This window comes from Camellia sinensis, chromosome 6 (genome assembly GCF_055761805.1).
Source record: "Camellia sinensis isolate YWXY chromosome 6, ASM5576180v1, whole genome shotgun sequence".
In the NCBI taxonomy this organism is placed as follows: Eukaryota; Viridiplantae; Streptophyta; class Magnoliopsida; order Ericales; family Theaceae; genus Camellia; species Camellia sinensis.
In genome coordinates, this window is record NC_138966.1 from 88,439,181 (window position 1) to 88,467,141 (window position 27,961).

Sequence of the window (27,961 nt, forward strand, 5' to 3'; positions counted from 1 at the left end):
ACCACATTCGCTCCAATCTCCCCCGCCGTTATGATAATCGATCTTAAAAAATGAAAATGTTCACTCTTAGGTAGTTCTTAGTTCTCAATCTTCACTTCTCCTCTGCTTTCATTGTTATTGTTACTAAAATTATACTCCATCTATTCTGTTTTAATTCTGCTTATTCTAAATCCTTTAGATTCAAGTGATTCTTTCCAAGTCTCCAACTTAGTATTAATTCCCTATTTAGTCTCATCCACTAACAGGATATCATTTGCAAAAAACATACACCATAACACATCATCATGAATATTTCTCGTCAACTCGTCCATAACTAAAGCAAAAATATATGGATTTAAGGTTGATCCTTGGTGTAACCCTATAGTAATTGGAAATTCACTTATCTCTCCAGCAGGCGACTTAATAGTGGTCACCACACTTTCATACATATCCCTAATCACATCAATGTAGCCTTTTGTCACCCCTTTCTTCTTTAACACGCACCAAATTATATCTCGAGGCACTCGATCATATGCTTTCTTAAGATTGATAAAAACCATATGAATGTCTTTTTTTTTCTCTATACTTTTCTATTACTCTCCTCAAAAGATAGATCACTTCCATTGTTAATCTATCAGGTATAAGCCCAAATTGATTCTCTGACACCTTTGTTATATCTTGTAATCGACGTTTCATCACTCTCTCCCACACTTTCATTATATGACACATTGGCTTGATTCCTCTATAGTTGTTGTAGTTTTGGACATCTCCTTTATTTTTATAGATTGGCACTAAAATACTCTTCCTCCACGCCTCTTGCATTTTCCTAGTCAACAAAATCTTACTAAATAACCTAGTCAACCAAGCAACCCCTTTTTTATCCAAACATTTTTAAGCTTCAATAGGGATATTATCGATCCTAAAGCCTTATTCGATTTCATCTTCTTAAGTGCAATTTTCACTTCAAAGTTCTTAATCGTACGATAGAACCTATAGTTAGAACATATAGTTAGAACCTATAGTCTTGGTTTTCCTTATTACTCCCTACTTCCTTCCCTTTTGACCTACCTCCATGTTCTTCATTTAACAACTTTTTAAAATAGTTTTTCCACATCTCCTTAATCTTTTCATCCTTCATCAACACCTTGGAGTCCTCACTCTTAATCAGAGGTTTAAAAGGCTTTCCTGAGGCTCGCCTTGCCTTGAGGCTAAGGTAAAACGCATTAAGGCTTTGATTTTTAGGCATTACTCTCTAAAGGCTTGCACATCATAGTTTGAGACATGCGTCTTAGGTGTGCTTTGTACACTTTTCGTGCATAAGCATGTGAGGAGTACGCACATGCAGAGGTTGCCTTGGGCTTTTGTTGAACTTAGTCTATTAGATTGTTTAAACTTAAAAAAAATAAAAAGAATCGCTTTTTGCAACTTTTTACAACTATATTCTACAGGAAAAATTAAGTAAAGGATCAATAAGGAAAAAACACAGTTAATGATCAAGTGAGAAGCTCAATCACTAAAGTTAAGAATATCAATTTCACTTTTAGTGAAGGAAAATTTCCTTCTATGCAGCAAAATGTTCAACGCCTTAAGGCAAAAAGTATTTACACTTTTATATTTAATTTTGTTTTTATTTTTTTAATATTTTAAAAATTCAATCACTAAAGTTAAGAATATCAATTTCACTTTCAGTAAAAGAAAATTTCCTTTTATGCAGTAAAATGTTCAACGCCTTAAGGCAAAAAGTATTTACACATTTATATTTAATTTTGTTTTTATTTTTTTTACTATTTTAAAATATTTAATTTATTCACTAAATATTAATATTTGAAATTTGGAATGCTTACGCCTCAATGCCCTGAGGCTTACGCCTCACCTCATGAGGGATAAAACGCCTCGAGATACTCATTCGCCTTTAAAAACTTTGCTCTTAATGCACTTAACATGATTAAAATCTCTTATTCTCCTCTCTCTTATCTTAGTAAGTTTGTATATTTTATTCTCTTCCTCCTTACTATCTAGTTTAGTGTATAAGTCATCATAGGCTTTCAACTTAGTCTCCCTCACTACTTTTTTAACCTCTTATTAGCCAATTTGTAGCTCTTAAGGTTTTTCTTAGTTTTATCATTTTGTTACTTTTTAAAGCACTCTTTTTTCGTCTTTACTACTGCTTGAACCTCCTCTCTCCACCACCAAGTTTCCCTAGAGTCGGGTCCCTTTTTTTTCGACTCTCCAAGAACGTCCCTTGAGATTCTCCCCGTACAATTGGCCATCGAGTTCCACATAGTGTTAGTATCATCTTTCAAGTTCCAAATACCTTCTTTATCCATTCTATTCTTAAATATTTCTAGATGATCGCCTTTTAGGTTCCACTGTCTCGTCCTACGATGTCCACTATCCTTCCTAGCTTGGTATTGCCCTTTAAAGCATAAATCTAGTACTAAAATTCTATGTTGAGACGTCAGACTCTCTAGGAATCACCTTACAGTCGTTGCATTTTAGACGGTCCACTTTTCTTACTAGAAAGTAGTCTATTTGGGTCCTAATTGACCCACTCTTAAAGGTTATCAAATGCTCCTCTCTCTTTTTATACATAGTATTGGCCACCACCAAGTCAGAAGCCAACTCAAAATCTAAAATACTCTTACCAGCCTCATTTTTATTACCAAAAACCATACCCACCATGCATCCTCTCATAACTTAGTTTATCTATTCGTACATGGGCATTGAAATCACCCTCTATAACTAGGTTTTCTCCTACGGATATCTCTTGTCATACCTCTGCGAGAATATATTAGGGATTTTATGTATGTATATTGGTATATATATTTTGTATATATTAGGGATTGAAATAAGTCGTATTTCCTTTTTTCATTCTAGGGTTAGATTGTTATATAAACGAATGTATTCTTGTATTACTAAGACAATTGAATATATAGAAATCTTGCATGGTATCAAAGCCGTCTTTGAAACCCTAAAACAATAGTCACGACATCCTCTAGTTCGGAATTATGATCTGGGCGTTTGGTGGTTCAATTGAGGTTGTTCTCTGGGTCGTCGGAGTTGACCCATCCTGTAATCCATCTCTGGTTCGTCAAGATTTGATCAATATATCCATCGTAATTCATCTATTCATCAGTGTTGCCCTTGCTCCACTCATCTGTTCGTGGCGACCCATTTGGGTTCAGGTCGAAACCCATCATCGCAACCCATCTGAGTCGAAGAGGACTCTGGTCGTCTGTCTCTGCCTCTCTTGCACCGCGCATGAAGGTCTACTCTGCCCTCTCTCCTTGCGAAGGACAGTTCCCTGGTTCTCGTCTGATTTTGGGTCAATTCGTCTCTCTCTGTGGTTCGTTGTTGGTTTGCTGGTTGCTTCAAAATGTGTTTAGTTTTTCTCTTTCTCTGCTTGTGATTGGCGATAGGTATCTGTCCCTCTCTAGTTGTGACTTCTAGCTATTGGTTCTTAACTTCTAGAAACTCTCTAAGTTACTGAGTTTTTAGAAAATCTAGTTTTTTGATTTATTACATTTTGTGACCACTCAAATCTCTGTTATTACATTTTGATCCATATAATGCTAGTTTTGGGTTTTTACAGTTTGACCCATCAATTTTCTATTTATTATACTTCACCCAATTGGTTCACTATTTTTGGTTCATTATGATGTCAGATACCCATAAGCTTCAGTCTCCTGCAAAGCCCAAGACGGGGGCTACTGGCATCAGATGAGTGTGTTTTTTGCCCTCAGCAAGGCCATTGGAAGTATCACTATCCTACGAAGGGACATTTGTCTGCCTCGTCTTTTCAGCAGTCTCAGGCTTAGTTCCATGTTCCTTTTCTGAGTACTTTTCAGACTCCAACCACTTATATTGGATCTGCTCCAGTTCCTGATCCTGATTTGGCTTTCTTGAGTGCTCTGATTGCTTAGCTTCAGCATATATTGGGGGGTTTGGGAAAAAGGCTTTTTAGCTTTTTTGGCTAAAATAGCACTAAAAGACAAAACAAGCTAAAATAGCTAATAAGACAAAATGTCATATCAAATTCATAATCATTTCACTTTTTCTCTTACAAACATCACATCCAACTACAAAAAAATCCAATTATATTCCCAAACACAAAAATTTTAGCCTACTAAAGTAGCAACTTCTCAAACACCCACATTGTCTACTTTCCATCACTTCCAATCTGCCTTAGTTGTTTCCTCTCTTCATTCAGGTTTGCTTGGGTCTACTTCAGGTATCTCTTCGTCTGTCTGGATTTTTGACTCTAGTGCCTCACTCCTCATCTCTTCTTCCTTCAAAATTGTACTGCCCCTCATTTTCCTATTACTGTTAATGCTGCTAATGGGTCTGGTATGTCTGTTATATCTGTTGGGTCTGTCTTACCGTCTGCTATGTCTGCTGTCTCTATTCTATCTATCCTTTATGTTCTTTAGTTATTTGTCAGTTTATTATCTATCAGTCAGCTTGATGCCTATAGTTTTGATGTTATCTTTTCTTCTTCTATCTGTTCTGTGCAGGATCGGATGTCCAAACAGCAGATTGGGACTAGCCGTAGAGTTGGAGACCTCTATGTGGTGGAGAGCTTGCATCTGCCTATGACAACCTCCCCAATTGCTTTTTCCTCTTTTCAGTTAGATTTTTTGTCTAGTTCTTTCTACTTGTGGCATTCTAAATTAGGGCACTTGTTTGCTGACCGCTTATAGTCTTTAGCTCAGTCAGGTATATTGGGTAAAGTTTCTCCTAGTGAACTTACTGAATGTGGGGGGTGTAAACTTGCCAAAATGACAGCCTTACCGTTTCGTAAAAGTACTTCTATATCTGATACACCGTTTTCTTTAGTTCATACTGATGTTTGGGGCTCTTCTCCTGTTCTCACCAAAGGGGGTTCTGCATACTATGTGTCATTTATTGATGACTGCACCCGTTACACTTGGGTTTATCTTATAACTCATAAGGCTGATTTCTATCAGATATATCATACCCTTCAGTTTATGATTACTACTCAGTTTGGATCTACAATTAAAGTGTTACGGTTTGACTTGGGTGGGGAATATTTTAAAAATGAGTTTTGTGGATATTTGGCCAATTTGGGTACCATTTACCAAACGTCCTATACAGATACATCTGCCTAGAATGGTCGAACCAAGCGTAAACACCGTCATCTCCTTAAGACAGCTAGGTCTCTTCTTCTCTCTGCCTCAATTTCGGCTCCATTTTGGGGAGAGGCAGTTTTTACGGCTACTTTTCTTCTCAACCGCATGCCTACTCCACTTCTTTCTGGTCGGTCTCCTTATGAAGCTTTGTTTTCCCAAACTCCTAACTACTCCTTCCTTCGTGTGTTTGGATCTACTTGCTTTGTTCTTCTTTTCCGCAAAGATAGGACCAAACTTAGTGCCCGGTCTGTCCTCTGTCTTTTTGGGTTATACTCCTACTCAGAAAGGCTCTCGGTGTTACGACCCTATTTCCCGTCGTCTTTATGTCTCCCGTCATGTTTCTTTTCTCGAACGTCTGCCTTACTTTCAGCTTCCTCCTATCATTGCTCTGGTTTCCAAAGTGGATTTGGTTCACAATGATTAATTTCCTTCTGAGATTCCTCTTGATGAGTACATCTCTACCGTTCCCTATGACCTTGTTCCCTCTTTTCCACCTTCCACCCCTCTTGTTGAGTACCTCTCCACTAATACCTCTGAGGCTATTCCTACTTCTCCTCCTGCTTCACCTCTGGTTTCCTCTTCTCCTTTGGCTTCTTCTCCGCCTCCGTTGTTAGTCTATTCTCGTCGCCAGGCTCCCCCTCCACCAGTTGTCTCTGCCCCGGCTGCTCCTTCTTCTGCTTCTGAAGACTCTGATCCTGCTGAACACTGATATCCTACTCGAGTACGTCGTCCTCCAAACAGGTTGGGTTGGTCTAATACATATTTTTCTGCTTCCTATCATACTTTTTTGTCTGCTATTCATTCCTTTTCAGAACCTCAGTCTTACAAGGAGGCCTGTCAAGATCCCAATTGGGTTCGAGCTATAGAGGATGAGTTGTCTGCTTTGCCGAAAACTAGTACTTGAGAGTTGGTTCCTTTCCCTACTGGTAAGAATCTGGTTGGTTGCAAATGGGTTTACAAAGTTAAGACTCATTCCGATGGTAGTTTTGAGAGCTACAAGGCTCGTCTGGTTGCCAAGGATTTTTCACATAAGTATGGTATTGATTATAAGGAGACCTTTGCCCCTGTTGCCAAGATGACTATTGTCCGTACTTTGATATCTGTTGTAGCTATTCGCCATTGGCCTCTTTATCAAATGAATGTTAAGAATGCTTTTTTTAATGGTCATCTCGTTGAGGAGGTTTATATGCGTCCTCCCCCCAGCCTTCATCATTCCTTTGAACAAGTTTGTCGTCTTCGGCGTGCTCTTTATGGTTTGAAGCAATCTCCTCGTGTTTGGTATGATATCGCTTTTAGACTGCTGTTACTGAGTTTGGGTTTCATCCTTCTGCTTCCGACTCTGCTTTGTTTTTGAGACGTACCTCAGCTAGTTTTGTTGCTCTCTTACTCTATGTGGATGATATGATCATCACTGGTTTTGACTCTTCTGCTATCTCTAAGGTCAAATAGCATCTCTTCCGCAGCTTCGAAATGAAAGATCTAGATCCATTGTGGTATTTTCTTGGTCTTAAGGTTGCTTCTTCTCCAAAAGGCTATTTTCTGTCTCAGGCTAAGTATGCTAATGAGGTTATTCACCGTGTTGGTCTTACTGATACTAAGGTTTCTGATACATCCATTGAGCTTAATGTGAAGCTTAACTCTATTGATGGTGTCCCTCTAGATGATCCCACTTTATATCCTGAGCTTGTGGATTGTTTAGTTTATCTGACGGTTACTCGTCCCGATCTTGCCTATGTTGTTCATGTGGTTAGCCAGTTTGTTTCTGCTCCTCGCTCCTCATTCCTCACATTGGGTTGCATTGGTTCGGATTCTTTGCTATCTCCGAGGTACTATATTTCAGGGTTTACTATTGTCCTTTACTGTTTCTCTAGATTTGGTGGCCTATGCAGATTCTGATTGGGCTGGTGATGTTACTGATCGCAAGTCTACGTCTGGTTTCTGTATGTTTCTTGGCAATTTCTTGATCTCTTGGAAAAGAAAGAAACAAACTGTTGTTACTCGCTCTACTGCCGAAGCTGAGTATCGTGCTATGGCTTATGCTACTGTTGAGATTGTTTGGTGTCGTTGTCTTCTGTGTAATTTGGGTTCCTTCTCCGACCTCTCTCTATTGCGACAACCGCAGTGCTATTTAGATTGCCGATAACAGTGTCTTTCATGAGCGGACGAAGCATATTGAGATTGATTATCACTTTGTCCATCAGCATCTGCAGTTTGGCTCTATTTCACTTCCTTTCGTCTCTTTGGCTCTACAACTTGCTAACTTCTTCACCAAGACTCACACCACTGCTCGGTTTCAGTTTCTTCTTGGCAAACTCTCAGTGTTTTCTGCTAAAACACCTTGAGTTTAAGCGGGTGTGTGAGAATATATTAGGGATTTTATGTATATATGGTAGTACATATATTTTGTATATATTAGGGATTGAAATAAGTTGTATTTCCTTTTTTCGTTCTCAGGTTAGATTGTTATATAAACCAATGTATTCTTGTATTACTAAGACAATTGAATATACAGAAATCTTACAATCTCATCCATTTGGTCCCAAAAATCTCTCTTAGTTTGATCATCTAATCCTACTTGAAGGGCGTATGTACTAATAATGTTTACTATATTTTCTCCAATAACTAGTTTAATCAACATAATCTGATCACCTTTCCTAATGAACCGCCACTATATTTTCTACAAAACCCTCGGCAACTATTATTCATACCCTTATTCCTGTGTCTATCTTTGCCACTATGATACAGTTTAAAACCGGTATCCTCTATTTCCCTAACTTTTTCACCTGTTCACTTAGTTTCTTGTATGCAAGCTATACTAACTCTCCTCCTAATCATGACATCTACCAATTCCATAGTTTTACTAGTTAAAGTTCCTACATTCCACGTGGTTACCCTAAACGTATAATTTTGGACTAGCTTCTTTATCTGCGCTCGTACAGAAAAACGCAAAAACCTTTCTCTATTTTTTACCACACCCAGGCGTCGATGCAACACTCCTTGCTCACTTTTCGAAACACCCGAAGGGAGGCGCAACGCTTCACTTAACGGGAACGACTTAGTATTTAATCGATTCAAAGTAGGATTCACTTTCATAAGAGGTCCGAGTGGCTTTTTCACATGTTGGACATCAGCTACGTAACACACAACTCTCCTCTTTTACTCGGGCTTGGGACTGGCAGAGTAGTTAAACAAGCCCGGCAGAGTTGGCTTCTTTTATATATATATATATATATATGTGGACAACAACCTTGGACTCAATCCTCACTATTGACACTTTGGGAAATAGGGGTCTCAATTGGTGTTTTATGTGTAGTAGATTGGAGGAGTCAGTGTCACAATCTCATCCCACCCCAACTGAGATTGAGTAGTGACCTGCTAATAGTCACAAACTACCGAAGGCCTAACTAAACATGTAGTTCTCCTGTAAGCTTCCTAGGTTCATTTTTGGATGAAAGGAAGATTTTGTGACTCTTCCTTTGGTTTTGTAGAATTAATAGGTCTTAATTTTGTCAACAACGTTTTGGCTTGATTCGATACTCTTAGTGTACAGAGGTTGCACCCCTTTTGGTGCATTTAGTGGATTTTACTTTACCTCTCATAATGAATACATGAAGTGTCAAATGCATATCAATCATTCTCGAAAATTGCTAGATATTATAAATTACAAGGCTTTTTATGTTTTGCTCATATTTTATTTTGCTAGTGTTATAACTGTGTCTGACATATTGGCTACCTGTGCACACTCTTCATATCTTTCTCACCAAAAATCTTCTCTTCTTCTGCAGAAAAGTAATGCTTCGAGTAGATGCAAAGCAGGGAGCTCCAAAGGATGGAAACTGTCCTATTGAAAACTTCCAGGTAATCAGTTCCACATCCGACTTGATTCCTTCAAAATAAGGAGGGTCAGTGATAAAGGAGTTCCTTCTCCTTGTAGATAACCATTGTTGTCAAATTGCGAATCGAATTGTGAATTGTAAAATTTACTTTATTTAGCATAATATATAATTTTATATATGTATATACATATAAAATACACATGGTGTTTAAAATGAAATAAATATCAATATAACAAAATCATATATATGTATATACATGTAAAATCAAATATCAATATAATTAATTGATATCTTTTTTTCATTTTTCTTTTTATTTCGCGAAAATGACACCGTTTTATACATTATGCAAACAGAACTAAATCACTTGAATCATGTAAATCGTATTTGAATCATAAGATTGACTCAATTCAAGATTCAACTGCACGAATCTAAGAAGCATGGACACGGACACATGACACAATACGGATACGACACAGACACGCCGACACGTTAATTTTCAAAAAATGCAAGACATGCATGAAATATATAATTTTATATATTTATTATATATTATATATATAATTATATTATTCAAAGATAATAAAAAATGCAACATGACACTAATTCCTATGAATTTATATGGGTTTTGTTTTATTATTGTATCTGAAGTTGTTTTGTTCAAACTTATAATTGGTTTCATATGTGTCTAATTGATAGAAGCGTGTGTTTAAGTGATTGACACGTGTGTCCTCCAAGTGTCCAAAGAGTGTTTAAGTCTTTAAAAGAAATTTAAAAATAGGATACGTTTTGAAGAGTGTCGGACACGTACCCTAAGAGTGTCCAAAAAGAGTGTCAGTGTCCGACACGGACACGACACCGATACGTCACCTTGTTAGTAGTGTACGTGCTTCTTAGGTACAGATCAAATCATTTTGCTTGAAACTCATATTGAATCGTATGAATTGAATTGTGAATTGTAAGATTTTAACAACCATGTAGACACTGGTAAGGATGTCAAAATTCAACTTAAACATAAAGACCATCAGGTTTCTTATTTTCTTGAGTGAATGTAGAGTGTACAATGAAACAATGGGCTTCCCTAAGACCAGTTTCCACATCTTTGGCACCTTATTAGTCACATGTTGGATTGTGCATCTCTGTGCTGTGCAGATTTTTTCTTCCCGAAAGTAATAGAAACAGTTCAAACAATACCTTGATGTTGAAAGCTGCTGATAGGGAAACAGAAATGAGCACTTTAAATCCCAAAGCCTAGTGTCTTAATAACACCTTACCTTAATTCATTATATTTGATGATGTTAAACGCTACATTAAAATAAGTGCCACACCCTTGCCAAGGAGATAGAGATAAAGTTTACCTCTTCCAAGGGTATATGACAATTACATCAATATCTCCAGGGGAAAAAATGTACGAAATTACGTTGTATCGTAAACAGATTAAGGCCCTGTTCGGTGCTATGGTTCATTTAGCTAGGAAGAGTGCTTTGTGGTGTGTTTTCTTGCATCTTTAAGGTTTGTTATGAAAAGCACTTTTTAGTAGTTTCAATTGAGGTGCTTTCATGAGAAAGAGAAAGTAAAAGCGCTTTTCAAAGTGTAGAAACCAATTAGCATTGTACCTCTTTATAATAGCTCTTAGAAGAAAAGCACTTCATTACAAGCCGCAGCAACACCAAATGGGGTCTAGTAGTTCAACTTGCTGACTAGTTTATTACAACTAAAGATGTCTGCAAAAGCTTTTTGGATACTTATTTGCAGGTAGACTTCAACAGTACTTAACATACACTATGCAATTTGATGTTGATTTGCTTTGGGGAAAAAAAAAACATGGGATCTTTGCACTGCTGCAAAGAGTAGCTTTGGATAGGAGGGAGTCGGCAATGGAATAGGCTGTTTCCACAATGAACAGAAGATGTCCTGTTATTTATAGACTGTCCCCAAAAAGAGTTTATTTAACGTAGCACTCACCATTTGTCATGCAATCACTTTAGTTGGAGTAGTATCCACGATGCACTTGGCAATCTATAAATGGTTTGAATTTGACCATGGCTCCATTTGGTATCACTTATAAGTTAACTTTTATGATTATAATTATCAGCTTAAAAGAACGAAAATAAGTTGTAAACCTATTTGGTTTAACTTTTTATAATCTTTGAAAAACTTTAATCCTGTTTGGTTAAATAAGCAATCACATAGCTTTTTTGTTGTGGAAATATCCAGAATATCCTCAAAATTTATAATAAAAATGAAAGAGATGAGGCTCTTTTGTCCATACATATTTAAGGTTTTCAAATAAGCTAAAAAAGTTACAAATTGTAGCTTAAGAAAATCTTACTTTTTTGGCCAAATAAGCTGAAAAAATCAAATAAGTTATAATTCAAAATTGCAACCAAACATCATTCCTCAAACTTTTTTTTTAAGAAAATAAGGTTGACTTGTAAGTGCTGGCTACCAGATGGGGGGGCCATGTCAGTTGATCAATTATTGAAGAGTTTCTGTCCATTAACAAAGCAGTTTCTGTTTCCTCTGCAGTTGTATATCTTATGATAACACTAGTGAACTGATTGTGATTTGTGTAACAGTAAAGTACCTTCTATATTACAGGTAGAGATCTACCCCCTAAAGATACATTTGACAGAGTCGCTGTACCATGTGGTATGGGGGTATTTCTTCCCAGAAGAAGAACAAGACTCCCAACGGCGGCAGGTTAGTCCTTTCTTGCTTGAAAATCTGTGTTCTAGCTTTCTTTAGAGGAACTAATGGAATTGGCAAATCACATGATGATATTCAGGAAGTTTGGAAGGTTTCAACCACTGCTGGTTCAAAACGTGTAAAGAAAGGCTCATCTATGCATGAAGCTTCTGGATCAAGCAGTCACCCAACAAAAGAATTTGAGGTTTTCTCCAAATCAAGCACCTCTGCTGTACCCTTAACTTCTGGTACCAGTCAGTCTTCTGCTGATTCCTCTCAAGTGAGTTTTTGAAGTTTGTTCCACATTCGATGATTCTACCTGAACTGACTTGGTAACTTCAATGTGTCGAGGAATAGAAATGTGTTGTGTGAGGCAATTTTTAGCGTTAAATGCTTTCTTTAGGCCTGTTTGTAAGGATGACCTTTAGGGTCTTGGGTGGTTTCATTTTGTAGGGGAATACTCTCTTTCCAGAAACAACTTTTTTTTTTTTCTTTCTTAAGCCACACATATCACCACTGCATTACTGAATACTTGCAGGGGTCAAAGTTGCAGAGCTTAAAGGCTAATGTTGTTTGCAGTTCAAGCCCCAAGCTAAGACGATCATCTTCTTTTGATAAAACATGGGAAGAAAATGTAGCCGAATCTGTGGCTAATGAACTTGTATTATCAAGCATTTCTCCATCAAGAAGTGGATCCCTCGGTATTGAACAACAAGATGAATCCACTAAAAATAAGTCGAAAGACACCAAATCTATAAAATCCAATCGTTCCTCTAATGAGGAAAAGAAGGTAGGAAAGACACAGGATGAGAAAAGATCTAATCCTCGAAGAATGAGGGAGTTCCACAATATCAAGATAAGCCAGGTCAGTTCAGTCTGCTAGGAAATTTCAATCCATTGTTTTCTGTTGTAATAATGCTTCTTTTGTATTGATTTGTCTACATCACAATGGAATAGGTTGAACTGCTAGTTACTTATGAAGGACCACCATTGCCTGTCACCGAGCTAAGGTTGCTGATGGATACATTTCACCGTGTTGACTTCACTGGAACCTGGAGGCGGCTGTTTTCACGAGTTAAGAAGCATGTTATTTGGGGAGTCTTAAAGTCTGTCACAGGAATGCAGGTAAGTAATCCGGACCTATATTTCTTATTCTTTTTGTTTTTAGGGGGAGGATATATTATCCTGTGAGTTCCCAACAACCTGCACTCTCTTTAGTTTATGTGCGCAGAGTCCCAACAATCCCCAACACCCCTGGTGCACTGTAGCAAGATTTGTCCCTGTCTAATTGTATTACTGTGTGACTATCCTAAAAGTTGTGTCCTCCCCTATGTTACACGGACTTGGGTGTATGAGTATTGGATGCAGATGTATATCTAGCGGTTGGATCCATCAAACCTCAAATTTAAGGATACATGAACTCAGCAAAAATTTGTTATATTTTTATATTTTTAATCTATTACGTGAGATAAAATGGTGTTATATGTAACATATAGTGTCAAAAAGACATTTTACTCATTATATAGGAATTATACGAAAATATATATATGATAGTGTTAAATACAAATGCATAGATGTGTTCGATCAGTGTCTGATGAAACGTATCAAACATATCTCACACCCTTGTCCAAGTGTTAGGTGTTCAATACAGGTATTTGATTTTTTTTTTTTTTTTTTTTGGGAGTCCATGTTACATAGGTCCTCCCCCACACTTCATAGCAATTAACAAGAATACCTTCTTTTTTGTTACACTTAAGAAGAATACTATTGTTAGTAACCCTCTGATGTATCTTTATTAATTTGGGTAGCATTGAATTCACAAGCATTTGTTCACCCAACACCAAAAAAAAAAAAAAAAAAAAAAAAAAAAGACATTCATTCCGGATTGATTACAGTACTATTTAGATTCAAATGCTTGGTAAGAAAATTTTCCTGTACCACTCACATATTCCTCAATTTATGCGCAGGGTAAGAAGTTTAAAGATAAAGCACATAGTCAGAGGGAATCCAGGGGAGCTAGTGTTCCAGACAGCGATCCTAATTTGAGCGACAGTGATGGAGGAAATTCAGCTGGGAAGTCTGGTCACCCAATGTCATGGGCCAAGCGCCCTGGCGATGGAGCAGGTGATGGATTTGTCACATCTGTAAGGGGCCTTTTTAGTTCTCAGCGCCGCAAGGCCAAGGCCTTTGTGCTTCGGACAATGAGGGGTGAAACGGAGAATGAGTTAAATGGTGACTGGAGTGAAGGTGATGTAGAGTTCTCTCCCTTTGCAAGGCAACTAACTATAACCAAAGCTAAGAAGCTTATTAGACGGCACACCAAAAAGTTTCGAGGGCAGAAAGGTTTGCGAGACTCATTTCCATTTGAATTATAACCATATGACTTCTCTCTCTCTCTCTCTCTCTCTCTCGGCTGATCTTTGGTTTCTTCACATGGGCTTAAAACCTCGAAATTTGTCTGCCACATTTTACAACATTGCACCGAGTTCAAATGCTTTAGCTACTATCCTCCCTTACTGCGTAGAATGAAAATAGGAGTGCTAGTAGATGCATTTACATGGTTGACGTAAACTTGTAGTCATTTTCATTAACCTCCTGGGTGCTTTTGTAATTTCAACTCACTATGCCATTGTTGGTATGCATGGAAACACGTGAAGTTGGCTCTTATGTTAAGATTTGGAGGATTTGAACTCAAAAGAGACTTGCTAAGGAGTCATTAGAAAAGCCAAAAAACCATAAATATGTCAAATGAACTAGCTTTTTAATCACCAACTTATTTGTGAGCTATTTTAAGCCAATAAGCTAGCTTATGAGCTTAATACAAAGACTGATAAATGCTTCTTTATCAGGTGCATCTCCCCAGCGGAGAGAAGAACTTCCATCATCACCAATGGAGAGCATGCCATATCAGAGTGATTCTTCTAGTGAATCTTCACCTGACGAGGATAGCCATTAAACTGGCAGTATTCTCCATATTAGATAAGTGCGAGGCACAGGGTTTTTTATATTTTTCTATCAAGCCCCCCAATCAAGCAACGATAGAAAGCGGGGCAATTTTAATTGATTCGACTTGGTTACTACCTTGGATGAAATACTTGAAAGATTCAAGATGTTTCCAAGTTTATATTCAAATAAATGCAGTTGAAGGAATGCTTGCATTGTTAAGGTGAAATACTCCTTGTGATGGCCTACTGTGAAAGAGTTGTATCTATTGTGCAAGGAAGAAGATTTGATCCTTCTCAATGGCTATTTATTTTTTTGTATGCGTTATATATATATATATATATATATCCTTTGGCTAGAATGAACATATGGAGCTCTTCAAGAGTTCCTAGCACAATTTTGTATGGACAGCTCAGCTGCATATGTTGATAATAGAATAAATGAAAGTTTCATACCTGTGATGTGATGGTGTATGTTGATAATAGAGTCGGTACCACTATCTTTTTGGCTAAGTTTATTTTTTCTCACTTTGGTTAAACGGTTTGATTCTAATATGGTTCCCGCCATCTTGGCTAGTGCTTCTTGGTGAGACTGGGCTCTTGTTTATGGGTGTACTTTGTCATCCATCTGGTTGTGAAGAGATCGATATTTCTCGTATACTTGTATGTATCTGATACTTGATATTAATTTTGAGGAAGTATTGGATATCAACTTATGCGTATATGGTTGATCTGAGTTTCATTTTGAGAGAAGAAAGAAGAAAAAGAAAGGTTTGTACTGTTGGAGCGAGAGTAGAGTAGTGGTTGTGCAATAGTGAGGGGAAAGATGAGTGAGTGGTTGTGCAATGGAGGAGCTTGTCTCCTGTTTCCCCTCTTATCAATTGTAAAAATAAAAATAAGGATAAATTATTAATATGTATCCATTAAGTTTTATTGTTTTATGAATAAATTAGGAAAATTACATGCAGTGAGAGTTGGGAAAAAAAATTAACACATGGAAGGGTGCAAGTGACATTTGCACCCTTACAACCTTTCATTTGAACCCCACCACCACATAGACACTTGCACCCCTTGTGTTTATAATTTTTTTCTTCTCCCACCTACATGTAATTCTCCTGAATAAATTTATAGTGATAAATTTATCAGTCAAAACTTATAAGTAAATCAGTCTAATTAATAAGACTAATTGGTAAATGTTCCTAAAAATAAAAATAAAAACTGAAAAACAACTAACCTAACCTACAGGTTAGGAACTTTCAACCTCTCCTATAAGAGTACTGAAGTAATGTAATGGCCTCTAACTTACAATCATACTTGTCATCGGCAATGGCAAAAAGGTTTGGGGTTGGACATTGATTAGAAAAAATGTGAAGAAGAAGGGTAATCTGACATTTAAGTTGTATTTGATTTCCAAAACATAAAATATGCAAGGGCTAAAAAAGAAACTTAAAATCTTTTGTTAGCTCCGTATACCTTACATCACATTTAATGGAGGATAGTGTAATTTAGGCTAAGTTTGGCATCTTCAAAAAAAGTCAAAAAATTACTATCCTATTTAAGTCACATTATCTTATTTAAGTCATATCAGCTCTCTATCACATCATTTCAAACCCAATCCATAATTCATAAAAAGTCAAAAAGTACACTTATTTAGAATATCCCAAACAACCCCTTAATATATATTATCCCAATTGTCTTGGAAGGTCCTAGTAATTTATCCAAATAAATAAATAAATGACGCAGAAGAATTCAATAAATTCCAATAAGAACAAGCTCAAGAAAATTATCATATATATGTATATAGATTGGTTAAGACACTCAAAATATCTTCTCAATACACACATACAAGATCCTATCAATTAATATCAACATTAAGCACCCCCATATTTTCAAATGTTAGGGGTAACCCGCAGTGTGCCTCTTTGGAGAGAGAGAGAGAGAATCAACTGCAATCAGTATTTTCAACTCATTCGCCATTTGAAGCTCTGACGAGCTCTTGCTTGCTCTTCCTTTTGAAGAAGTCTAACAATTATAGACCTGTTTATACCAAGAAAACATAAAAAAGAAAATACAGAATAATAACATGGTGTTTCTCGGAACTAAGAAACTATACCTACACTAAACAAAGTTTGCAGGAATGTCAATCTCAGTTTCTGAACAAATATTTACAAGCTCAACAAGAGTTTCCTGCATATCCCAAAACTTGAAGTGAGAGAAGTGTACACCAAAAAAGAATTACTGACTAACTTAATAAAATGGAGATGGTCCACACTAAATAAACGAGTATCTTTGGAAAGCAATTTTGCCCCATCTATTAGTAGGGCTGAAAACGAGCCAAGCAGTAGGTTTAAATTTGGTTTGATAACTAAACAAGCTTAAAATTATGTTCAAACTTGATTTGTTTATATAACAAGTTGATTTTGAGCTAGCTTTTAACGAGTCAAACATGAGTTGACCTTGAATAGTTTAATTTTTTTTATAGTATACATAGGCTTATCGAGCCAAGTAGTAAATTGTTCAAGCTTGGCTTGAAAACTTAACGAGCTTAAAATTGTGTTCAACCTTGGTTTGTTTACATAAAGAGTCGATTTCAAATGAATTTTTAACGAGCCAAACACGAGTCGAGCTCGAGTAGGTTGATTCGTTTAACTGCCCTATCTACTAGAGCTGGAAGAATTTCCAAAGGCCACGGCATATTCAAGGTCAATACGTTGTTGTATCCTAGCGAATATTTCTTTTTCTAACCAAACAATTACTAGTACACCTATTGTGATTCCTAACCCTTGATTTACTGTTGACGTGAAATGTTTTTCAATGTTTTAAGTTACATGGCTGTGTCGTTCTCACATTACAGGGGAAAATCTGAGAAACTAAGGATCAAACCGCCCTGAAACTGCCCAAAATTCAGTACATTTTAACAATTGATTGACTTTATAATCAACTGTTCATGGAGTTATTATACCTGCTCATCAAGGTTGCATGAAGAATTGATAATTCCCACTGCCAAACTATTTGTATGATCTTCTGCAATTCCACACAAATCCTAGATAACAGGGAGGAGGCACAATTTGAACCACATAATCAGAGATTACATAGAGTAAACTATTTTTAGTGCTATTCCCTACAAATAAACTCGAGATCATGTTGTTACAAAATGTTAAATAATTCGTGTAACCATCAAAAGAACATTAATGGAGTTGTTGACACTGAAACTAATGTCAGCAGGACATAAATCATTTATCCTCATTTTGCTAAGTTTAACGAATTTGCATTACATTTGTAAACCAGTCCAGTAGTTTGGATCTGATGTGGCCGTGAGGCAGGACCAGTGAGGTTGGTCTTCATTTGGACAGTCATAAATTAATGGATGTATTTTCTTGATACCTTTGATTTACCATATGTTCGTGGCCTAGCCTACTGAGCTGCGAGGAGTGTAATTTTAAAGTGGGCTAGGCTTGTGTTCTCTCTTATTTGAGATATGTGTGCCCTTTGGGGTTGGGTTGAGTGTACCCAAGGGTACGTGTACTGGGCTTCAATGTCTGTTTTTTCCTTTTTGGTAATAAATGCTTACTTTACCAAAAGATAAGCCATTTACAAAAAAATAAATAAATAATAATAAAAATAAAAAACAAGTGAATTTTAATGAAACCTAAAAAGTATGGATAAAGACACGGACACGGACATGTGAGATGACATGTGGTGGAGGACACGTGCAAAATATAATTTTACATATTTGTTATATGTCATATATAACGATAAATAATCATTATATGTCATATATATGAATATTTAAGTTAAATAATAATTTTTAAAGTCTACAGGAGAAGAATATATATAAATTTGGATTATTTTTGTTTTATCATTGAATTTCAAGTTATTTCATTTAAACTTGTAATGTGTTTCATGTGCATCTAAGTGTTCAGAAGTGTCCACCGAGTGTCGTGTTGTGTTGTGTCAGTGTCGGACACAACACGTTACTCTCTTAGAAGTGTCCATACTTCTTAGAATGAGACAGTGACAAAAATTCACTCTTGAGATTTGGTTACACGTTACCCCTTTGAAAATTGGATCTCGGGCTCACTTCAACTCGCGATTTACTCAGATCCCAGGAAAATAAAAGGGAAATGCTCAGACTATACAGAAATGCTTATTTGGACCATAAATGGTTAAAGTCAAACTTTGTCAAAAAACTAACATTAGTAGTTACAAAGCTTGCATGGAGCATAAATATGTACAACGTTATACTTATTTTACGAAAATGATGTCATTGAATTTATCGTAAAGCTAATGTTGGAACTGAGAACATACTTCCTCATCTGGATTGACAGGACTGCCAGTTTCTCCTGTTACAACCTTAGAAGGATCGCCAGGCGTTCCCTGCATATACCACAGATCAGGTAACAAACTACAACCTTATCTATTCATTGATGACAATTTCATTGTAATGAACCAAAATAAATAAATAAATTATCATACAGGATTATCCTGGTTTCCACAGAAATTTTCTCCTTCAATGATTGAAGGCTTAATATCCACGGGCGTTTCCTGCAAATCCCAAACAAAACCTTTGGGTAAATCAAACATCGCCACCATCATTATTATTATTATCATGTCTGGCAATGACCAATTAATATTTGGCCATAATTCAACTCACCATGAACCGAAAAAAGAAGATATGGTCATGGAACCACAACAAGATTTTAAATCTGGCTGCCAAAAGAGGGAGTAATAGACCTTCCAATAATAAGGTGTTACAGTTGTCTTCACACAAAACGTACCGGTTCTATTTGGTCCAAACAAAGATTCCTCCCTCCCTTGCTCAGATCTCTCAGAGTTCCCTGCCCGTTCAACAATATGGTGAAATAAAACAAGAAACCACCGCAAAAGACAAAAGAAAAAGGTAGCCATGATTTGTATAGACGATTTAATAACAAGAATAAAACTCAATCCAAAGCCAAACTCAGAACATGCAGATACCAGCATTTTGGGGAGAAACATTTGTCTCAATAATAATAGAAGAAGCACCATCAACAACAATTTCAGTTACCCAATGTTACCCAACACGTTTATCGTTCGGGTATGTGGAACAAGAAATATGGTACACCTCATAGTCCAAAATGCAGTACAATAGGTCAGCTTTTATTTATATCATGATTTAAGAAGGTAAAAGCATTTCTAGAAATGGGATAGATTTTCCCTTTTAAATGATATATGGAAAAAAAAAAATTGTTTTAAAATTGATAAATGATATATGGAAAAAAAAAATTAAAAAATTGTTTTAAATTGTGAACGAAAGCATAAAACTAGCGTACCCGAGTATGATTAGTATTTGGTGTTCTATGGCTATTTCCCAAATGCTTTCCCAAAAACTCCAATGTAATTAGCATATTTGGTAATTTAGATTGAATTTCTTTATAACATTCTTCTGTAATTTTTTCTTCTAAAGAATAAAACTGAGAGAAGAAACAGGAAAAAAAAATTCTGGACTACTTAAATGTATTGGGATAAAAAATATACTTAAAAACTTGTGCTTCGTAATGTGAATTGCTAGAATATTAGTGTTGTCAAGTAACCAAGTTTCACAGAAGCCTGAAGAATAAGGCCAGTTCCTCAGCTTTTAACAGTGACCAAACTTATATCCAAACATTACATTTTGAATTAGCATTTAATCAACTAAATGCATGAAGTTCACACTCATGCAAAGTCTGGCGAAGTGAGCAATGAGATCCCGGTCATTTTTTAGTCCCAAAGGGATGACCTTAGAAATAAAAGAAGTTACAGATTTTGATGATCAAGACTATATGTTAAAATTGATGTATTATTGATTGATTTATATTATCTATTACAAATGGTGAGGGGCTCCTTATATAGGAGATGTAGTGGAGTAGGTGGTAGTAGGTGGTAGTGGTAGGTGTGTAGTAGGTGGTAGTAGGTGGTGGTAGGTGTAGTAGGTGGCGTAGGTGATGGTAGGTGGTAGTGGTAGGTGGTAGTAGGTGGTAGTAGGTGGTTGTGGTAGGTGTGTAGTAGGTGGTAGTAGATGGTGGTAGGTGTAGTAGGTGGAGTAGGTGATGGTAGGTTTTAACAGCCCCCGCAAACTCAAGGGGGATAGGAACTAACCAACTTGAGTTTGGAGAGAGTAACAAAACAAGAAAATAATCTGAAAAATAAAAAATGAATAGGAGACACTGTATGGTCGTGTCAGACCGTTGTAGAAGACTGTATGGTTATGGCAGACCGATGTAGAAGACACTGGCTCGTGTTGGACCGATGTAGAAGACAGTTTATGGGGTCATGTCGGACCGATGTAGCAGACAATGTTGTGACAGTTGTTGTGACAGTTTACGGAGTCTTGCTGGACCCTTGTAGAAACTAACCGGAATCAATGTCGGGACAGTTTACAGAGTCTTGTCGGACCCATGAAGGAACTAACCGGAATCAATATCGGGACAGTTTACAGAGTCTTGTCGGACCCATGAAGGAGCTAACCGGAATCAATGTTGGGACAGTTTACAGAGTCTTGTCGGACCCTTGTAGAAACTAACCGGAATCAATGTCGGGACAGTTTACAGAGTCTTGTCGGACACCTAAAAAGTCGCACCCTCAAAAAGTGTGCCCAATCTGTCAAAAGGCGTGCTATCAAAAGGCGTGCCCAAACCATAAAAAGGCGTGCCATCAAAAGACGTGCCATCAAAAGGCGCGCCCAAGTTGTCGGCGAGCACCGAGAGGCGCATGATGCGCGTGTCTGCCTCTTCATCATGGTCTTTATAAACCGAAGCGGAGGTTGAGGCTTGGAAGCATAACAACCAGTTGAAACCTCTTCGTTCTCTGAGAGCTTGTCGCTAAGAGCTGCAAATCTTGAAACACTCTGTAAACACTTTGTAACCAACCCTTCTCTGAAACACTCAGCAACCCATAACATGGCCTCGTCTTCCCGTTCAGCTACCCAGAATATGGCCTCTTCGTCCCGTGGTCTGCTCACTCTCTTTCCCGACCTCAACGAGTCAACAAGAGAGATAACTGGTGCGGTGGCCAGTGAACCTCAACCAAGCGCCTCTTGTTTTGCTCCGTTGAACTTTCCGATGCGGTCAGTGGAGCAAAAAATGGCGGTGCAAACGGATATTGAGGCCAATCAGTATACTTTGAAGTCATGTGTGGAGACCATGACGGCGGTCACAAACCTGTCGCACTGGCTGCAGAGTAGGACAAATGAGGTGCAGCAGTTAAACGCCCAACTGGCTCTGCTCCAGCGCATGTATAAGGATGCGCGAGCAGAGATAAGTGTGCTAAAGGCAGAAAATAAGGAGCTGAAGCGGAAGGCCACCGTGATGTTCCGATTTGGAGGTCTGCCATATGCTGCAGTGGAGGAGCAGAGAGTAGTGATCGTGCCCAGTGGAGTGGGAAACATGCAGGCTACACCGGCAAGGGCCGCCCAGGATGGAGGCAAGAAGAAAAGACCGGCTGCAGAGTAGAGAAGAAAAATCCCGCCTGTGGATGAGGTTGTTGTGTGTTGTTATGTTTAGTTTTTTTTTTTTTTTTTTTTTTTTTTTGTGTAAAATTGTGATCGGGGTTGATCCCTGAGATGAATAAAATATGATTTGGTGTGCAAAGCTATATGGTATGAATAGAAGTGGAAAAAGATTAAAAATAATGTGAAAGAAAAATAAAGAAAGAAATAATAAAAATATATTTGAAATCAAAAAAGAAAGATGGGGAAAATAAGAAAAGAGGTTCACGTGATTTCTTGTCCCACGGGTTTGTGAAAATCGGCAATCGTTTTTTTTTTTTTTTTTTTTTTTTTAAAGATAAAAAGTAGGGCGGCGGAAAGAAAAAAAAAATATATATATATATATTTATATATATAAGATAAAGAGGGTTTGGGCGGTGGAAAATGTGATGATGGTTTTGAGTGGAAAATATTTTAGAATAGAAAAGGTTATATAATAAATTTCTCTCTCCAATGTCCCCAAAAGCTGTCCGAGCATTCTTTTATTTCTATTAACCAAGCTTGGGTCCTCATCCTTTGGCAATACCCTTGGAACATGCTCTGTCGGAGGAAATTCAAAATCCATCTTAGATGGCCTTTGATTGCCATCCCTCCTTGACAAATTGGATGGCTTTCTCTCACTCTGGTTTGCTGTGACACCACCACTGCTACTACCTTCCACGGCTGAATCCTTCTTCTTTGCATTATTTGTAGCCTCGGCAGCATCTTTCGCAGCTTCGATCTCAGCAACGATGGCGTCGATTTCCTCTTCTTCAAGTTGCCGCAAGCCATGCTCCTTCGTCATCACAGCAACTTCAATGTTCTTTCCCCCACTCTCAACAACTTCGAGCAAGGCGCGAATTGCAAGTTTGACAGTTTCTTGCCCAGAAGTTTCTTTATAATTTTTCTCCAAAAATTCTCGCATTGAATTAGAGTTTCTCCCAGTTGCATTAGCTTTCCATGCAGAAAAAGTACCTGATGGATCTGTCTGATATAGCGATGGCACACCAGTGTGAGGGTCAAAGCCCACAATCAAAGTTGAAAGAACAAACGGTCTGCCACCACTTTGTGTGTACTTCTGTTGAAGACCATCAGAGGATAGACCTTTGCTGGCACGCAGTGGCACTGCTTCTTGAATGATCACAGCCTCAAGAGCAAAGAGAGGCTGCTTTGAAAGTTGCAGCACAAACATATGGTGACGGAGGTTCTTGAGAGAATCGTAACTCCAGCTGTTGCGAGACGACGACTGAGATTCGAAGAACGACGAGAACGCATCCATTTTTCTTGAGAGAGATCGATCGATTGATTCGATTACAAGTTTGTATCTATGTAGGTATGTATATTTATGTATTGATAGAGATGACAGCGGAATAGGTTGAGGTCCGGCGGGCGGCTAAGGTGAGGTTGCCGCCCGCTGGGGAAGCGAAAATACTAGATTCTAAACCTGCTCTGATACCATGTTAAAATTGATGTATTATTGATTGATTTATATTATCTATTACAAATGGTGAGAGGCTCCTTATATAGGAGATGTAGTGGAGTAGGTGGTAGTAGGTGGTAGTGGTAGGTGTGTAGTAGGTGGTGGTAGGTGTAGTAGGTGGAGTAGGTGGAGGTAGGTGGTAGTGGGTGGTAGTAGGTGGTTGTGGTAGGTGTGTAGTAGGTGGTAGTAGGAGGTGGTAGGTGTAGTAGGTGGAGTAGGTGATGGTAGGTTTTACCACTATACATACCTTGTTTGCCCACATAAGCCCACATGCATTGCAGAGTGTCCTTGGTCCAGCTGGGCCACGACGCATTGCAGGAGTAGAATTTTCACCAACACCACAATGTTGACATCTTCGAACACTGGAAAATATTGCAGAAAATGATATTCACTGTAAAGCTTAATTCGGAGGAAGATGGTGAAATATCAGTCTATATATTTAAAACAGAAATTTCAGATTCAGGTTGCCACTCACACAGTTTCTGGACGAGGTGTGCCATCTCCTTGAAGGCAACTCTTAGTAGAATCCCAACTAGAAGAGGCTGAATTTTCTTTCAATGAAGCAAACTGACCATTCTTCCGATGCATCCTATTAGGATAATACATATAGAAGGAAACGTTATACTGACAAATGCTAACACCTCTTACATTGGAATAATTTTTTCTTTTTTTATCTTTTATCTTTTTTTTTTTTTTTTTTTGGTTGTTATTTCACATTCAAATTTCAAACCACTAAAAATCCTATCAAAATAATTGTAACCAAGGGCAAATTGAATGCAGTAAGGATTTTACCAAAATGATTGGCATTGAGGGTTTTGGAAGAAAAGTTCTTCTCATATCAAATATAACCCTACTAAATAGAGGGTTTGCTTATATATCGCCGTTTGCAATTTGTGATTTCCATGCCTAATTATTTATGTTTATCCTTGACGTGGAGTATCTAAATCTCCCAGATTTCTTATATATTCCAAATCGTTTTGACCAAAATGCACTAACCAATTTATAAAACATTTTATAGGACCACAAAAATATGACCTATAGAAGTTAAAAAGTTCTACAGATGTGAAAGGATATGATAAATACACGACTCGCTGTGGAGTTAGTACAAATGTGGAACAAAGGCCTAAAGCTTTTGGGTAACACCAGTATGCCCCAACCCATTTCCGAGGCATTCGGATGGGAACCATGGGCCTCCTTTATGTCACCCTCCCCAAAAGAAAAATAAAGAGAAGAGAACATTCCCGTTACACTCGACACATTTAAATAGCCACATCAAAGATGCATTAATTGCAGATTAAAACATGAGTCATAACCACCTCTTACCTATGAGCAACCTCTTTTCGCACGGTGTACCTAATTTTCTTATCAAAGCATCTCTCCTTCCGTTTTTCACGGAACCTAGCCAGGGAGGCAATTCTTCGTGAAATATTTGAGCACTTCTGGTTATCATCCACACCCTAAAAATATTGCAGATAAAGTATGAATACAAATTTAGAAAACACAAAATAGTAGCCTTCAATGCTTCCCACTTCAAAATTACCCTGTTATTCGAATTAAATGGAACATCAATGGTAGTCACACCAGTAGGTATTTTGCGCTCTCCCAAAAGCAAGAGCACTGCTTGCACCTGTACATTTTCCATAAGCCATGCACTGTGTCAAAGTAAACACATTCCACGCTAGAAATATTTTGATACATACTCCACAGTATACTAGAATTTATGGATGTTTTTAAGTACTAGACCAATAATACAAGAAGTTGAGAAGAGATAACTAGAATGTGAGAGAGAGCAAACGAAATTATCTAAAATTTAACTAAAGATCAACTAATAATACCTTATTCTATTTATCCAGAAATTAATGGGTAGTGAAATACCAGTAGAGGATGATTTAAAAAAGAAAATATAAAATGAAGAGAGTCAATTGTACCAATGTCATCTAACCATATCTTATTGGCATTTTGAATAGGAGATACAAAGATAGAAGTGGAGAAGAGAAGACTTAAGAAGTAACCGGAGGTATGGAGGAAGTTGGGCACCAAAATTAGATCACACCACTAGCCAACCACATAAAGAGACAAACTCACAAAAATTTCACTCAGCGTCAGTTTTGGGATACAAAAGTTTCATTCATTAAAAACATCATACCTCATGTACGAAGCATGACTGAAATATACAATAAAGAATGCAAGTACATGAATGGTTTTAAATATCGGTATCGGGATACGAGTCGGTATTGGTCGCGGTGTAACGATGTTGGGAGTATTGAGTGATACATATCAAGAATCGGATGAAATGGTCGTGAAATTTTAAAAACAATCATAATTGCTTTAAAACTCAATTATACAGGTATTTGAACCATTTTAATTTTAATTTTTGATATTTCATTGAGTATTGCGACCTCTAATATTATATTTTGCTTATTGTATGAAAAACAAAATAAATGAATGTACTAAAAATAAATAACGTTATTAAGAGAAATAATTGTTATATAAAGACTTTTTTTATTAATTAAACTATCAATGTCTTAGTTTATTACTATAACTCAAGACCTATAATCCCACATCGGTGAGGAAGAGAATCCTAAGCCAACCTAGAAGAGCACTTGCAGTTCTTTAATGAATTGGTTCACAAAATCTGGTTTAGGCCATTACGTACCGTGAATAGGCTGGTTTGCAAGCTAGTTTTCATTCACACCGGTCTAGCAGGGTGTAGCCGACTCGGAGGCATGGAAATCCAATATGAACCTGCTGGTATTTAAATCCGTGAGTACATGGGAGCATCTCACTGATATTTTTTTTTTTTTTTCAACAAATAATCCAATGTCCAAAAATTCCACAAGCTTATACATTTTAGACACTCTGCTTCTATGTATTAATTAAAGTCTTGAAGACTTGATTTTATCACTTGATATTTGACTGACTTGAGTACATCAAACTTGAACCTTGCATGACTTGAATGTGTAGAATGGGTTGTATTTCTAGATTAGCTATGATTTTAAATTACACATTTTAACTTCATTATGAATACTTAGTCAACAGAAGTTTGAATTTCCTAATAGAATAATCTCGTTTCCTTCCAACTTTAAGGTATATTCTGAAGATCATCTCACCAGGTTACCTTCACAGTTGGATATCAGGAAAGAAAAGGCCAGTTTGAGGCGGAGCGGAGTGGGTTTAAGACTCTCATAGACCTATGAGAAGCAAATGTGAGCTTAAAATACTGCACAAAAAATTGAGTGAAAGCTTATCGCAAAAACACACTAGTTTGCCCACAGTAGGATACTTTTTCGCATGAAATTTTCCAAATTCACAGTAGCCTTCAAATTCCTCTCTTGTTCAAAAAATCCTTTTGTCACTTTTTTCTAATTAAATTAAACTAATAACAACACAAAAAACTTGACATAATAGATACAGTGCCAATATGAATATTCAAAAAGTCGTTACCTTTATACAGTAATTTAACTTCAAATATTCCATACATACATACATACATACATACATACATACATATATATATATATATATATATGAACAACACCCAAAAATTTTAAAAAATTAAAAATTAACGAAAATGAGAATTTATTTTTGATATTAACGCATATTCAAAAAGTCGTTATAGCTGCTTCAGTATTATTTAAATTTTTTTAAAAAAAATAAATAAATAAAATAAAGTACGAACAATCGATTTTGAAGAAATGAAAATAAAATCAACTGAACAACGAACCAATCGAATTGAAGACGAACGCACCTTCTCCGGCGTAACAGCAGGGAATACATAAACCTCTCCTTCAAAAGCAAGAGTGAGCTCACTAGTCCTAGACGCCACCACAACACCACCTCCGCCGCCGTAGTGGTGGTGGTGCTGGTCCGAAGCATTCACCGAAGTCACATGCTCATCCTCCGCTTCATCCATACCATCATCACCATCGCCACCGTCGTCGTAGTCGTCGCCGTCGTCCTCAGTCGGAAAAACCAAGTGATCCTCGTACGGAAGAGCCTGAAGGGGCTGTGGATTCACCGCTTCCATCACCAATAGAAGAACAACAACAACAACAACATCAACGCAAAAGCTTCAACAAAATCAAAATGAAAACCCTAGTTTTTTAAACTCAAACTCTGTGCTGAAACCATAATTAGACGAATTTTGGTTGCTACAACCCCAAACCCTAACGGAAATGGAGGTAGAGAGCTCGAACGAAGAAGTAGAAGTAAAAGAAGAAGAAGTAGAAGTAAAAGAAGAAGAAGAAGAAGAAGAAGACAAAGCGCTGAGAAAAAGTAGCCTCAAAAATAGCAAAGAATTTGCAGACTGTGCTCCGATGTTTCCTTGGAGAGACTCCATTAAGTAAAAAAAAAAATTAGAATAATGGTGGCCATATAAATATTTTATCAAATGTTATATCAAGGGG

At 37.2% G+C, this 27,961-nt stretch overlaps 3 protein-coding genes and 1 long non-coding RNA gene across 23 annotated transcripts in view; 2 read left to right on the forward strand and 2 right to left on the reverse strand.

Annotated features, from left to right (window-relative positions):
* Positions 1-15,055, forward strand: part of LOC114322327 (protein SABRE-like) — a 102,810-nt gene extending 87,755 nt beyond the window's left edge. For 4 of the 6 annotated variants that reach the window (XR_014332611.1, XM_082874149.1, XM_082874150.1 and 1 more), the window contains 7 exons: positions 8,915-8,987; positions 11,564-11,665; positions 11,751-11,930; positions 12,189-12,515; positions 12,608-12,775; positions 13,618-13,993; positions 14,500-15,055. Coding sequence is in view for 4 of the 6 variants with exons in the window: in XM_082874149.1 (XP_082730275.1) it covers positions 8,915-8,987; positions 11,564-11,665; positions 11,751-11,930; positions 12,189-12,515; positions 12,608-12,775; positions 13,618-13,993; positions 14,500-14,606 (1,333 nt within the window). In the remaining 2 variants the exon portion in view is untranslated. Of the gene's footprint in view, positions 1-4,493; positions 4,607-8,914; positions 8,988-11,563; positions 11,666-11,750; positions 11,931-12,188; positions 12,516-12,607; positions 12,776-13,617; positions 13,994-14,499 lie in introns of all 6 variants that reach the window. The other 2 variants (XR_014332610.1, XM_082874151.1) reach the window with 2 other exon arrangements.
* A 1,307-nt stretch (positions 15,056-16,362) lies between these two features.
* LOC114265370 (GATA transcription factor 19) lies at positions 16,363-27,923 on the reverse strand. Of its 15 annotated transcripts, none has more exons than XM_082874154.1 (12): positions 27,304-27,904; positions 26,666-26,746; positions 25,096-25,182; positions 24,879-25,012; positions 24,031-24,144; positions 23,803-23,917; positions 19,371-19,430; positions 19,069-19,137; positions 18,901-18,969; positions 17,555-17,635; positions 16,710-16,779; positions 16,363-16,629 (listed from the first exon to the last, which is right to left on the reverse strand). In XM_082874154.1, the coding sequence occupies exons 1-11, from the start codon at positions 27,580-27,582 to the stop codon at positions 16,711-16,713; spliced, it is 1,158 nt and encodes a 385-aa protein (XP_082730280.1). In that variant the 5' UTR covers positions 27,583-27,904; the 3' UTR covers positions 16,363-16,629; position 16,710. The 15 variants fall into 15 exon arrangements, with proteins under 15 accessions (XP_082730280.1, XP_082730281.1, XP_028061952.2 ...); XM_082874155.1 differs by having other exon boundaries at positions 16,706-16,779; XM_028206151.2 differs by lacking the exon at positions 26,666-26,746 and having other exon boundaries at positions 27,304-27,923.
* LOC145792761 (uncharacterized) lies at positions 20,433-20,684 on the forward strand. The gene is made up of 2 exons (XR_014332614.1): positions 20,433-20,524; positions 20,640-20,684. It is a non-coding gene; the product is annotated as an uncharacterized LOC145792761 (long non-coding RNA).
* Positions 22,378-23,429, reverse strand: LOC114312302 (uncharacterized). The gene has a single exon (XM_028258521.2). It carries the CDS (start codon positions 23,352-23,354, stop codon positions 22,443-22,445), a length of 912 nt encoding a protein of 303 aa, XP_028114322.2. The 5' UTR covers positions 23,355-23,429; the 3' UTR covers positions 22,378-22,442.
* Positions 27,924-27,961: the final 38 nt, after the last annotated feature.

What these genes read in the sequence shown, in the direction of transcription:
- LOC114312302 (XM_028258521.2), bottom strand. Translation starts at nt 23,354, where the DNA reads ATGGATGCGTTCTCGTCGTTCTTCGAATCTCAGTCGTCGTCTCGCAAC.
- LOC114265370 (XM_082874154.1), bottom strand. Translation starts at nt 27,582, where the DNA reads ATGGAAGCGGTGAATCCACAGCCCCTTCAGGCTCTTCCGTACGAGGAT. An exon ending in GGCTTATGTGGGCAAACAAG is followed by an intron (nt 19,431 to 23,802) that starts GTATGTATAGTG and finishes TTGAACGGGCAG; the next exon opens with GGAACTCTGAGAGATCTGAG. An exon ending in CTGTCAATCCAGATGAGGAA is followed by an intron (nt 17,636 to 18,900) that starts GTATGTTCTCAG and finishes CCTGTTATCTAG; the next exon opens with GATTTGTGTGGAATTGCAGA.